This window comes from Astatotilapia calliptera, chromosome 19, assembly GCF_900246225.1.
Source record: "Astatotilapia calliptera chromosome 19, fAstCal1.2, whole genome shotgun sequence".
NCBI lineage: Eukaryota > Metazoa > Chordata > Actinopteri > Cichliformes > Cichlidae > Astatotilapia > Astatotilapia calliptera.
The window spans coordinates 15,722,439-15,736,272 of NC_039320.1; the positions used below are offsets into that span (position 1 = coordinate 15,722,439).

The window sequence follows — 13,834 nt, forward strand, 5'->3', positions numbered from 1 at the left end:
TGCAACATAACACCGAATACAGTGAGAGCGGAAACCATCTCCTTCTATATATGCCTGACAGAGGGGCAGGCAACTACCGATCATTATAAACTATCTACAACGCTAACAAAAGGTTTTGTAAAAATATGGAATTTCAATTTGATTATTTTGACAGGACAATGCAACGTTCCAATGCAGAGCATGACACTCATGTGCACATAGAGTTAAAGTTAATTTCCATTAATTTCTTGTTCCTCACTGGCCTTTCACATCCACAATGCACAAACAATATTTGCAATTTACACATTACATACACATAATAGAAAAATATAGTGTAAGAAAGCTACAGAAATTAAAAATATGTCGAAAAGTATGAATAATTATACAATTATAATTAGTTAAAATGACTACAGATCTTGTTTACCTTTAATTAACTTTTTCCCTTACTTAAAAAGAAATAATTTTTATAATAATTTTGATTTAAGTTGTAAATGTAGATGAAAAGCCAAATTTAGGTGATATGGTATTTTACAGTTACCATTCAGCATACTATTAAAATGTGATTACAGTCTTCTCATTTAAAAACACAAATGAATGAAACTCCCAAAACTAATTCAATTATATATATATATATAAAAAAATGTAACTATGATACCACAGAAATTGTTGGATAATAATGAATTTCTTATTCATATGCATTATTTAGTATTCTCCTACCAACAGAGCTGGATAAATAAGCTTTATTCTAACATGCACCACAACCTTGGGATAACTTGGCGGGTATATTTGGAAGACGTCCATCTCGACTTGTAAAATAACAATTATAAATACTTTAATAATCAATCTTTAATCAATAAAATTAACATTGTAAGCACAAGATTTAAAAACATTACATTACATTAAATTTCTGCCTTCTTTTTTGTCTTTAAATAATTGTATTTTTCAATTATTGTTATTATTTACTATTATTTTTACCTGTGAAAAATAACATAAACCACATTGTAAATAACTCCAGGAAGAGAGGCCTGTTCGCTTCAGTGGGGGTTTATTTTGGAAATCCAAACCGGAAATGAAGGTTGACGTACGTAGCGGTATCTTGAGACAGATTTTTCTCTACGTGTTGTTTCCCGATTTGAAACTGTCAGGAAGCTCTTCCTGGTTTAAACAGAAAACAAATGTAGCTGTGCTCAAACACGGAGACCACCCCGACTGTGAAGGACCGAAGGTTTTGTCTTATCTTTGCGTTAAATGGCGGAAGTGAGCCAAACCCTTGCTAGGTACAGACATATGGGTATATAAACATGCTCTTTCCAGCCGCTCTGTTGCAAAGACCACCCTCTTATGTTGACCTTTGACATTTCACAATGAACCTATATGAAGAAAGCAACATAAAGTAGGACAATCATGTAGTTACTGTGTAGTTATTATCAAATACATGGCAGCTGTTGTTTAGGTCACTGAAAGGTGCTTGGCAATATTTGAATGATGGGAAGTTTTTGACTTTTATATATGTGTGCAGTCAGGTTACAGTTTAACCACCATTTTTGATACTTGGTGCTTTCCATGCCCCAATTGTCTTGAACACCTTGGTCTACGTGTATAAGTGTGTGTATTTCACTTTATTTTTGCTTCTCTTATAGTGTTATCCCTAATGTTGAGGGGGAAGGCAAGTTCAAGAAGAGCGGTGATGTTGCTTTTTATAGGTGTGTTGGACATCCTCAGAGTTAAAGTGATTTTATTGTGTTTTGTTGGACTTGTGAAAGAGAGCTGGAGATTAATAATAACTTAATTGATATAAACAATTGAATTTATTGAATAAACAGAAATGTTTAAACTGTTTTTAAAAGGTAGCTTACTAGAATGAATTTGGAGTGTGGCTCAAATACAAAGAGATGAATTTTCTAAGTAAGCGTAATAATCTGTTCTAACTCTAAAACCTCTCTAAAATTGAAAAGTATTTTAATCTCACCACTGACTTTTATTTTCGCTTGCTTTTAAGGCGGCAGATCCAGGGTGCAAACATGCAGCATCGGGCTCTTTTGGACACTATGGTGCTCACAGAGAAGGGGGCATGTTTTGAATTGCTGGAAGGAGACTCGCAGGTTAGTGTTACTTTTAAAAAGTTTCTTTAATCAAGTTTAAACATCATTTAGACTGCACAGATCAATGTTTTGACCTTTGATTATGCCCAAAATTGTGAATGATAATTAAAGAGGAGGGGATTTTTTTATAAGCTTACTCTTTTCACAGACCAGGCTGCTTCTTTCTTTGTCCCCGTCCAAACCCGGCATTGTAAGGATAACAATAGATGAATTCCAGCCTATTAAGGCACGCTATCGAGTTCCAGATGTGTTATCTGGGGAACCACAATGTGAACAGTAAGCGATGTATCATTTTTATATTATGATGTCATCTTACACCAGCACTTCTTTAAAATCCAGTCCCCTTTAGTATTTCTGACAGCCTAAGAACTTCTGCGGTTGTGACAGAAATTATTAATTGTTCATATCAATAAAAGACAAGTTTATAGATCTAGGTTTAACTTGTAGGATTGCTGCAACTGGAAATTAGTTGACCTTTACCCCTCATCCTTTGGTAGATTAAGAGTGGAGAAACAGACTAAGGACTCAGTCACGTTTTCTTGGTCTTTCGGACGTTATCAGCTCCGTGTGTGGCATTCTCCTTTCCGACTGGAGATCCTGTGTGAGCAGGAAGTGATGGTCACATTCAACTCTAAGGACAAACTGTGGTTCGAGAGACTGCAGCATCGACCCAGGTGAGATTTGCAAGAAATAGATGTGCAGAAGAATTTGTTTATATCATATAGCTGACTGCATTTCTTTTCTTTTTGTATTCTTCTGCGCGGCTACATGTCACGGTAGCGAGGTAAGAAAATAGAAGCACATCTGAAACTGCAGCTTAATTTTGAAGCTTAATCAGGTCTGTGAATGCCATTGTTCTTTGTTGCTTTTATTTCAGCTTCAAGACGAGCGGAAAAGTTCATTATGGAAGGAGACATTCAAGCAGTTTGTGGATATCAAGGCTAATGGTTTGTGCCTCTACTTGAATATCTTACCAGCAACTATCTCAGTTTGGTGTACTGTGTTCACATTTTTATGATCATAAATTACAGGCAAGTGTACATTTATGGAGCTTAATAATCAAGGAACAGAGTGTACTCTAAACTTTATACTGAGAGCCACGTGTTGTGCACCTTCAGGTCCCAGCAGCATTGGAGCAGACCTCTGTCTTCATGGGTTCAGGCATGTGTATGGTCTACCCCAACACGCAGACAACTTGCAGCTCAGAGACACGAGGTACACGCGATGGTGTTTGTGTCTTCATTTGTAAGAGTGTAATTTATCTGTGCATCCTGCAGGCAGGAGAGAGAGTTGACAATTTTTAAAAAATGTGTGTCATTTCACAGAGATGGTGAGCCTTACCGGCTGTACAACTTGGATGTTTTTGCCTATCCACTGTACAGTCGTCTCGGACTGTATGGATCTGTGCCATTGATGGTGGCCCACAAGCCAGACAGGACTCTGGGTGTATTTTGGCTGAATGCATCTGAGACTTTTATAAACATTCAGTACTCTGACCATCAGGTGACCTTTGTTTCTGTGCTGTCTGTATTTTACAGTGACCATGAAGCAAAAAGACACTTTTCTACTGCTCAGTAACCTTCTGTCTCAAACAGGAGGATGAAACCCCTCCAGTTAAACGGAGGCGGGCTGATCCTCAGACTGATGTCCACTGGCTGTCAGAAAGTGGTATGATTGACTGCATGGTTTTGCTTGGGCCCAGTCCACAGCAACTTTTCGCCCAGTATGCTCAGCTGACAGGTGAGAATGTGGCTCTGAAATTATGGTACCCAAAAATAAAAAATAAAATTAAGCTCTCAAAGACTCAAACTTTACTTGTCTGTCCTCCCTGTGTCAGGATATCAAGCCCTGCCCCCTCTGTTTGCCCTCGGGTACCACCAGTGCCGCTGGAACTACATTGATGAAGCTGACGTGAAGTCTGTGGATGCTGGATTTGATCGCCACAGTATTCCTTACGATGTCATCTGGCTGGACATTGAGCACACAGATGGGAAGCGGTACTTTACCTGGGATCCTGTTCATTTCCCTGAACCAGCCAAGCTGCAGCAGCACCTGGAGAAGAAAAACAGGAAGGTCAGTTTTACAGTGCAAAACATGCATCATCTAGAGAAATTCTTTTACTTTGATACGTTAAGATGTTTACTGTTATATCTCTTCAGCTGGTCATTATAAGTGATCCACACATTAAGGTTGATCCTTCTTGGTCCCTCTACTGTGAGGCCAGAGACAGAGGGCATTTTGTCAAGGACAGAGAGGGACAGATCTTTAAGGGCTCATGCTGGCCAGGTAATGGGAAAAAAATCTACTGTTTAATGCTAACAAATGTGACATATGCTGGACTTGTGTTAACATGTTAGCTGCACCAAGGTCCAGAATAGGATAAATAAGATTTTTCTATACTGTGGATCATGCAGAGATACTCTACTGTCCAAAAATAAATGAGCATCAAGGTCCACTTTAATAGACACTGTATGTACTTGATGTGTATGCGTGATGTTAAGCATATTATGTTATGCATCTTCTTTGTAAATGGAGTTATGTTAACTTCCCTTACAGGTGAATCCTCCTACCTTGATTTCAGCAGTTCAGCTACTCGAGCATGGTACTCCAGATGCTTCGGCTTGGATAAATACAAAGTAAGGCTCAGAAGGGATCAGCCATGTTTAAACAGAAATGATGCATAATGCAAAGCTACTCAGGACCAGAGCAGAGCAGCAAAAGGCTGAAGAATAATTAAGCTGTGTTCTCTCCTTATGTTGTGGTACCCGTGAAATAAAATGAAACATTTTAAAAGCATCTTAAATAATTTAATGCTTTAGTCCTTGACAAAGATTTCATCTCATATTATTTGTTTTTTATCCACCTAATACTGAGATTGTCTGCTCAAGACACGGTAGTGATGGTGTTTATTTATGATACAGGGATCGACACCTTCGTTGTTTGTGTGGAACGATATGAATGAACCATCTGTGTTCAGCGGCCCAGAGCTGACGATGCCGAAGGATGCAGTGCATTGTGGGGACTGGGAACACAGAGATTTACACAACCTGTATGGTTTTTACCAGGTAAGCAATCTCTTAAAGGGAAGGCCTGATGTGTTTTGTTACTTTAAGCACAAAAAAAATCTGTTTTTCTTCTCTTGATGGAAAAATGTTATTTTGTCCTTCAAGTAACTCTAAAAGTATCTATCAACATCCAGAGTAGTTAAGTTGTGAAGACAGTTTTTAAAGAGTAAAGCCTCCAGGCCCATTCTGTATAATAAAAACAAAATAATTTAAAAAATATTTTTATTTAACAGCACATGGCGACAGTGGAGGGTCTAATCACTCGTTCGGGTGGCTTAGAGAGACCGTTCGTCCTCTCGCGCTCTTTCTTTGCAGGGTCACAGAGACTTGGTAAGCTATTTAAATGGGAAAATGAAAATGCTTCCATCCTCTCCATATTTCCGCATATCCATGCTTAACTGTGCCATTTGTTGTAATTGGCTTTGTTTGGGATACAGGAGCAGTGTGGACTGGTGATAATGTTGCCAACTGGGAGTATCTGAAGATCTCAGTTCCAATGGTGTTGTCCCTGAGTCTGGCAGGCATAGCGTTTTGTGGAGGTGAGGACACTATTGTTTATGGATTAAATTATTTAAACACTAAACAGAATTATTATTGACTAGTCAGACAGAGACGTTAATGCTTCTTTTTCAGCCAACGTGTAATTTTCGTTTGTAGGTGCAGAGATATTAATGAAGTACACACTCTACTAGCTTTTAACTTAAATCTAGTTGAGTAGTTGCTTATATATTCAGTAAATATGGGATATATTACTGCATAGTGTCATGTCCTGCTCTTTATCATTAGTCTCTGTTTTTGGTGTTTCAGCTGATGTTGGTGGGTTCATCCAGGATCCAGAGCCAGAGTTGCTGGTGCGCTGGTACCAGGCGGCTGCCCTGCAGCCATTTTTCCGCGGTCACTCTGCAAATGTGACAAACCGTCGGGAACCCTGGCTTTTTGGGGACGAGGTGACTGCAGCAATCCGCACTGTAATCCAACAAAGGTACTATTAGAGAGGTGTCAGTGTCGGTTACTTGAACACCATGTATAGATTGAACATAACCTTTAGAGCAGCAGTCCCCAACCCCTGGCCCATGGACTGGTACCGGTCCGTGAGAGTTGAGGCTCGGGTGTGAAATTTGTGATTCTCTGGGTTTTTATCGTTAACTCGGTTTCCCTGTGTCTTTTCCCATGTTGTAGTTGTGTCTTATTTTGAAAGAACTATTTACTCGTCACCATAGTGACCAGAGAGCATTAAGGGGCAGAGAGAAGGATGTTACTCTCAATATTGTCAGTGCATTTCAGGAGGACGCTGCTAATAAAGTTACACAATTACACAGTGAATTCGAGTTTATTATTATATTTACAAAATACCACAGTTTTTGTCTTGGTCGTATCATTTTATTTTGTTGTATTTATCCACGACACCTTAAAGGCTGGTCCGTGAAAATATTGTCTTACACTCAACCAGTCCATGGCGCGAAAAAGGTTGGGGACCACTGCTTTAGGGTTGTGAAAAACATTGTTGGGATGTGACATTCGGTGAATCGAAAACAATGTTAGATCCAGTTCAAAGACAGTTTTACTAATGCCAGCTAACAGCAGCTAACAGTGGCTAACAGTTCAGGATATCCTCGACAACTCACCTCAGTATCGCTGTTATCGGACAGATGTGAGATGTTCTGACTTGTTAACTCGTATTGAAGCTGTTTCACAAAGTTTTACAGCCTCCTACCGAGTAAATAAAGATGGTTGCTTCTCATCCGGCATTGACAGCTGAGGTAAAGAGTGGACTGACAACCTGACTACTGACACATATTTCTTTTCTTTTCTAATGTATTGCCAAGTGTTGATATTATTCAAATACATTGAAATATAGTGTGTACAACAATGTTTTTTATACAAAGAATACAAGAGACATACCAGCTGGCCACAGCCATTATGGGGTACACTCTAAATTGAATGTTTTTGATGTCTCTTGGTTGACTAAAACATGTTTGTCCTACAGCAGCCACCGTAGCTAGGATGCAATTCAAATGAAATGTATGCATTTGAATTGAGAGTTGACTTCGGTCTGCAACCTACTGACCTCTAGTGGTGATAGTGTATATACCGTAGCTTTAAAGTAAATGTCAACATGAGGGACAAGATACAAATATACATGTTTCATTAGTTTCTCCTGCTTTTGGTGAAACGCTTATTGTCTGACTATCTCATAATCCAGAGTCCATTTTGTCTGTTCTCAGGTACAGTCTGCTGCCCTATTGGTACACACTGTTTCACCAGGCTCACACGTCTGCGTTGCCTCCACTCAGGTTAGTCCTGGTGCTATCTACTGTTCAAATATAGCAGCTGCAACTACAGCTCTGTTAACTTAAGTCATTATTACATCTGTGGAGACGAGATCAGGGGAACATCATGCTATTGATGTTCACTTTAGAAGGCTCTCATTTTAAAGCTAGTTTAACTTGGATGTGGCCTCTAATTCGATTTAAAACTATACAGACCTCTGTGGGTGGAGTTCCCAGAAGAAGAGAGCACCTTCAGTGTGGACAGCCATTACATGCTTGGTGATAAAAACTTTTCATCTTTACATGATTTCTCTGTGTACCCTGGAATTATTGCACTTTCATTTTTTCTTAGTTAAACTTTCCTTCATTTTATGTAGGAGGAGCACTGCTGGCCTGTCCTGTAACTGAACCAGGCATCCAAGAAATCAAAGTCTTACTTCCTGGATCTGACGAGGTACTGTGTTATATATATTTAAATATCGTCATGTTACACTTGATTGTGGATGTTATTCACATTTTTGTCTGTTTTAGATTTGGTATGACATCCATTCTGCACTGGTATACAAAGGAGGCAGGACTCTAAGTCTTCCTGTCACCCTGGACACGGTAAGTTTAGACGACAATTTTACGTGTGTTATTTTTTTTAAAGTCAGATGATCTGTTATCTGTCAGTTGACTCTGATGTTTCCTCTGCTCAGGTTCCAGTATTCCAGCGCGGTGGCTCGGTAGTTTGCAGATCAGTAGGAAGTTGCTCCTGCACTGCTGAGCTTCGGCAGCTCCCCCTCTCTGTTACTGTGGCTTTAAACTCTCAGGTAACTTGTGCAGGATACTGGAATCCTACACCGATGGGATCGTACTTCCATACTGATAAAACAAATTTTTTTTCCATGAGCCTGAATTTCGCTCTCTGAATTTCACACAAAGATTTAATCTACGGCCTTTTTGTTGTCCCTTTTTTTCTAATACTGATTCCAGTATGTTTCAGTTGCAGTGGTTACAGATGTATTGAGTTTTTTTCCTGAGGTTTTACTTTGGGGTCCAGATGCTAGTATAGAAACAATTCCACCAGAGGGTGCCAAACGTTTGTGGACCACAAGCTCTATACAAGTACTTGTCCAAATTTTTTATAAAAGCTTGTTTCTGCTGTTAAAAAAAAAAACATTTTTGCCAAACGTAAGTCAAAATTTGGGGTCATTGTCTCAAAATTTCAACTTAACCACTTGGAATATACAGTTAAGTTAACAAGTCAAAAATGTGAGACAATAAAAATTTTGACTTATGGTTTGCAAAAAAAAGTTTTTTTTCATTGGCAGAAACAAGTCATACCACTTACCATGTGGTTGATCAAAATTTTCCATAACAACCTACAATGGATTATACATCATGACTACTAGAAAAACAGATAATCAGTGTGTTCTATTTATTTCAGTAAGAAATTCATAAATATCTTTCAGTCATGATTCAAAACCTACAGTTACAGTTACCTGAGTAAAAGAGAATGGAAATAAAATAATATACTTACTTATTAAAATGTTTTTTTATTTTTATAAATTGTAAATATATATATTTTTAAACTTATTTCATTCAGTTCTCCCGGTCATTGTTATCTATTAATATTTAACTTAATTTTAAAAACATGATTTTACAGTCTCACATAGTTATACTAATAACAGAACAATTATTCAAATTCACTCATTTTCATCAATAATGATCATGTATTTGTTCATAATTACTGTCTATGTAAATCAAGATTTTCTTAGTTCACTGATGTACACGTTTGCTAAACTGTCTGTGTTTACGTCATATTCATAATATTATGCAATGTGTTTCATCAGAGACTTGTGCCATGGTGCATATCAGTCAATTAATTAGATGCAGGCTAATAAGGATTTATTTAAATGCATTATTTTATGTAATTAACCAAATTCAGAACAGGACTGTGTGTAATGTATCAACTTGTTGCCTTTGGCTCTTTTCACTGATATAATTTCAGCCTTTTGGAAAGAAATTGCACATGTCTAAACTCTTTGTATTCAACAATGCTAATTAAAGTAGAAGCTGTCTGTATACAGGTTTATTTCAGTCCCTGCTCAAAGATTTGAAGGTAAACTAATACTTATTAAAATTGAGTTTTTATTATGCCAAATCTTTAAGCTACAACTACTGGGAGCTTTTTATGCAAATTGTGACATTTGCATCTTTTAATTAGTGAAGCCCTAACTGCAATCTCCTCTCTCCGCAGGGCACTGCTGATGGTGAGTTGTACCTGGATGACGGCCACTCGTTCAGATACCGTGACAGAAAGGCCTTCTGTCTGCGCAGGTTCAGCATGCTGTCAGGCCGTCTGCTCTGCCGGTGAGTCACATTCACACTTCCAAGATGGGCTCCAGTTTTATGCCACGTGTGAAAAAGAGAGACTGTTTGTCATGTTAAAATAACATTAAATATTTTTAAGAAGAATAACTCGTGACAATATGATTTACTGTTTTTGGTGCTGCTTGTCTCAGTCCTGCCAGTGAAGAAGGAACGTTTGACTGTAATACAGTCATACAGTCGGTCACCATCCTGGGGGTCAAGAGCAAACCGTCCGCAGTGATTGTGCATGCATCAGGTAAGGAGATCTGGCATTGATGTAAGGTTTATGGATAACTGACATTCACAATAAAAGAAACACCCACTTATACCAGCATGACTCCAGAGAACAAGCCTCCTAAACAACCACTGTCAAATAACACATGCAGTTACTGTGTGTCATGTTATTCTGGTTGGCTTTTGAGATATATCTGTGTAGGAATGTGTGTTTTTAACATCAGTAAATAATTTAAGAATGCATTTTATTGTCCTTGAATGCAATTGGATTTTATTGCCACTGAAGTAAGTTGTGGCCTGTAAACAGTAAAACGATATTTAGTACCCGACCTTTCCTACTGCCTTCCTGTTGTCTGTTTAGTTTCGTATATTCCTCTGCATGTATGTTCTGCAGGTTTATTCCCTGTGGTACACACACACATTATTTTAGTAAATGAAACCAGGTTATTCTAGAAAAACAACCAAAGAAGCAAAAACAAAGCAAATGCACTTTTAAGTTATTAAAGTATTTTAGTTGATAAAACAACATTTGCTCATTTTATATTTGATGTTTCAAAAAGTTGAGATGCAGGACAACAAAAGACAAAAACGTTGTTTCATGCAAGTATAAAAACACTCATTAACTAATTAGATTAACTGATGAAAGGTCAGCAATATACTCTACATGTCTCTCCCTCTCCCTGGTGGGAAGAAAAAAGTATCCCCCCTGCATCTTGAAATCAGTCACAAACAATAAAATTGGAAATTCACTTTCAGCAATCCTGGTTCCACAACAGCAAATGTGACATAGACAAGTCAACATGCACCAGCGTTTCCTTATGAAAACAATTAAATAATAAATAACAGAATTGAGATTTAAACCTTCTTATATCAACTTTTTGATGTCTGTGACATCCTGTAGTTTAATATCCTCCCTGTAAATTTGTCTCTAAATAAATCTTATGTGGACGGGTTGTTGGCTTTAGAGCTGATTGTGCAATTGTTGAAAAACATCAGTCATAACCTGACTGTAACTCACTGAATAATTCACAAGTTAGAACTTGCGGCCCATGATGCTGTAAAACACGTGACAGTGGGGGTCATTTTCACAAAATTAATAACTTTTAAACTCCAAAAATCTGCTGCTAATATCAGGATCAGATCTATGGGACAGGGTCACTTCCTTCCCTGAGATTTGCAGAGGTGCGTAAAAGAGAGCGAGGTGATGCTGTCTGTCAGTAAAACAAACTATAACAGGAATCTAACAATCTGGAGCAAAATATGTATCTATTTTTTAAAACTAGCAGCATTTTGAGCTGTTGCATTTTGACATAATTTCATATTAAACATGGAGGTTAAATAGCACAGTGGAGTTAATTTTGGCATGTTAAACTGGTTGTAATGTTACGTTTGTCTTCTGTTTTCCCCCCACAAATCTCATCCTGTGATTGGGTAAAAACAGTACATAAAAAGGTACCAGATTGCACAAACACTTAGAAATCGTATGTTTTTAAAGGTAAAATTGCAAATAGGTGAGAAAGGGTGAAATCAATAATAGCAATAAAATACTCAGATAATCTATTGGTCAAGTCCAAAGACAAATAACCCAGTTGCTATTGCTATTGCTAGTGGTTTCACCAATTTTCTTTCACTACATCCAGAAATAGCAGCTACATTTCTTCCATGTAAAGAAAAAAAGACATTAAATATTTAGTAATGTTGCTTCAATTTCTGTCTCCAAGCTCATTTAAATTGGATTGTGGCAAATGGGAAAACTGTCCTGTCTAATGAGTTGTATCCCCGGCATGACAGAGGAGTATACCCTCTCAGCCTGGCTGGGGGGCTCCTTTGCCTCCCTCTTGCTGTGTGCCCAGCCTGGAGGCTGTGGTCTGTGACCGGCTCCCGGTGCAGACGGCTCCCTGTTATAGTGTTTCCTCACTTGGCTCATGCGAACCCAGCCCAATTTTTACTCTTTAAGTGTGCGCGTGTGTGTGTGAGGGGGGGGGGGGGGATATGTGTGTAATCATTTATGTTAATGAGAGTGTGGGGAGTGAGTTGGAGGGTGGGGTGGGCTGCTTTTAACTATGTAAAGCACTTTGTGCTACATTTTTTGTATGAAAAGTGCTTTATAAATAAAGAGTGATTGATTGATTGATTGATTGATTGATGTGTTGTGTTGTGTTATCAAATGCACATTTCAGACGACAGCATCTGTGATGGTTACAGGGGTATAAGGGTTAGAGGAACAACATTGACTGAATAATTTAACAAAAGGCAAACTTTAAAGCTGATCAGACTTCACCAAAAAGTAAAAACAAACCCGGGCGGCACACGGGGAATATAAATGAGTTTACATAGGTAACAGATTGCACAGGAACCTTGTTGAATCCATGCCATAAAGATGGTTTGAGTGTATGCTTTAATTACTCCAAAGGAGAAAAGAAAGCTGTAATAGAAACATTTGGAATCTGAGGAATTTGTTCCCTAATCTGTGTATCGATTTAAAAAAAACTCTAAAAAGGTAAAGCATCACCGTTTTCCTTTTATCACCAGGTGCTAAGGACATTTCAGCTGCATTTCAGTACATGGAAACCTGCTGCAAGCTGACTGTGAACAGTGTAAACCTCAGAGTGGCGATGGATTGGGAAATACAGATATGATGATTGTGGACATGTCAGTGATTGAGTTTCTTCATCTGGATTTCTTCATCCTATCAAGAAAAGATCCAGTTAAATTACCCACTTCAATAACGGTCAACTACAGAACTTATCTGAATACATTTGATTGAAAAATAAATTGATAATTGTTTGATGGTGTGGACACTGATGGCATTCAGATCTTATGCTCATTTCTGTGCTCTAAACAAAATCTTCACAAAATTTTAATCACTTTATAAAATAATATCCATAAATCTTTGGACACTGAGATAAATCCAGTTTTTTTCTGTGTACCATAACCTATTGAAATTGTGGTCATGTGATAAATATGGACTCAAAGTGTATGCTCTACTGAAATTTGTGCAGTCATTTACATAGATTGCATTAACTACTAAAGAATCACAGCCATTTGTATAAACAGTCTCCTGTTTTCGGTGGTTCAAATGCAATTAGAAATAAAAAATAATTATAAATTAAAAAATTAAATACTTGGAAATATTGGAGATATCCACTGAATAGATGCTTTTCTAAGAAGAAGAATATAGTTATTTTTTTAATCATCGTATGTACATTTTTAAATTCTTGTTACAATGTGTAGTTTATACACCATTTCTTTAGAGGTTAAATCTTATCAACTACAGCCTAAGTGCCTTATCTCCTTAATTTAGCTGAACCACAATAGAAGAATCAGTGGCGATCATGGATATATATAAACATCAGTGTTTAGTCCCGAATCCTCTTAGCCCCCAAATCCAAAAGATTTGCCAGCAACATAAAAGTAACGGGGAAAAACATTTCCCGAACAGTCAGGATGTCAGAAGAACCCTGACGTTAGGTGACTATCTAAAAATATTTCATTCATTTCATTCATGCTACTGTCCTATGATTACATGTTGGCACATGGTTTTCTTTGAGTACTGTACTTTATCTTGACACTGCCTTGTCCCTGTAGCTTTGCTGACTGAATCCTGGTCTGAGAGGACAAATATTTAAAAAAAAATGCAATCTTTTATTCTTATTGAATGTTTTTAAACAATTATGAATTACAAGTTATTTTTAATTCTAAAGCTTGACTGAATAAATAGTGATGTGCAGCTTCGGATGTTGATGTTTCTAACTCTTTTATTGTTGCTGGATCTCCACCAAATTACTATGATAATTTGTTGCATGTGGTGCTCTGTTTATTATTTATT

The 13,834-nt window shown here is 37.6% G+C and overlaps 1 protein-coding gene and 1 long non-coding RNA gene across 2 annotated transcripts; one reads left to right on the forward strand and one right to left on the reverse strand.

Moving 5' to 3' along the window:
- Positions 1-1,059: 1,059 nt before the first annotated feature.
- ganc (glucosidase, alpha; neutral C) lies at positions 1,060-13,643 on the forward strand. Its single transcript, XM_026152861.1, has 25 exons — positions 1,060-1,256; positions 1,620-1,682; positions 1,979-2,081; positions 2,230-2,357; positions 2,579-2,755; positions 2,862-2,865; positions 2,959-3,028; positions 3,200-3,296; positions 3,407-3,584; positions 3,677-3,821; positions 3,919-4,154; positions 4,241-4,367; positions 4,638-4,717; positions 5,003-5,146; positions 5,380-5,476; positions 5,584-5,685; positions 5,954-6,128; positions 7,372-7,440; positions 7,631-7,695; positions 7,794-7,870; positions 7,948-8,022; positions 8,115-8,228; positions 9,659-9,771; positions 9,924-10,027; positions 12,538-13,643. The coding sequence occupies exons 1-25, from the start codon at positions 1,228-1,230 to the stop codon at positions 12,642-12,644; spliced, it is 2,679 nt and encodes an 892-aa protein (XP_026008646.1). The 5' UTR covers positions 1,060-1,227; the 3' UTR covers positions 12,645-13,643.
- On the reverse strand, positions 6,069-7,096 carry LOC113012576 (uncharacterized). Its single transcript, XR_003270720.1, has 3 exons — positions 7,049-7,096; positions 6,772-6,856; positions 6,069-6,112 (listed from the first exon to the last, which is right to left on the reverse strand). It is a non-coding gene; the product is annotated as an uncharacterized LOC113012576 (long non-coding RNA).
- Positions 13,644-13,834: the final 191 nt, after the last annotated feature.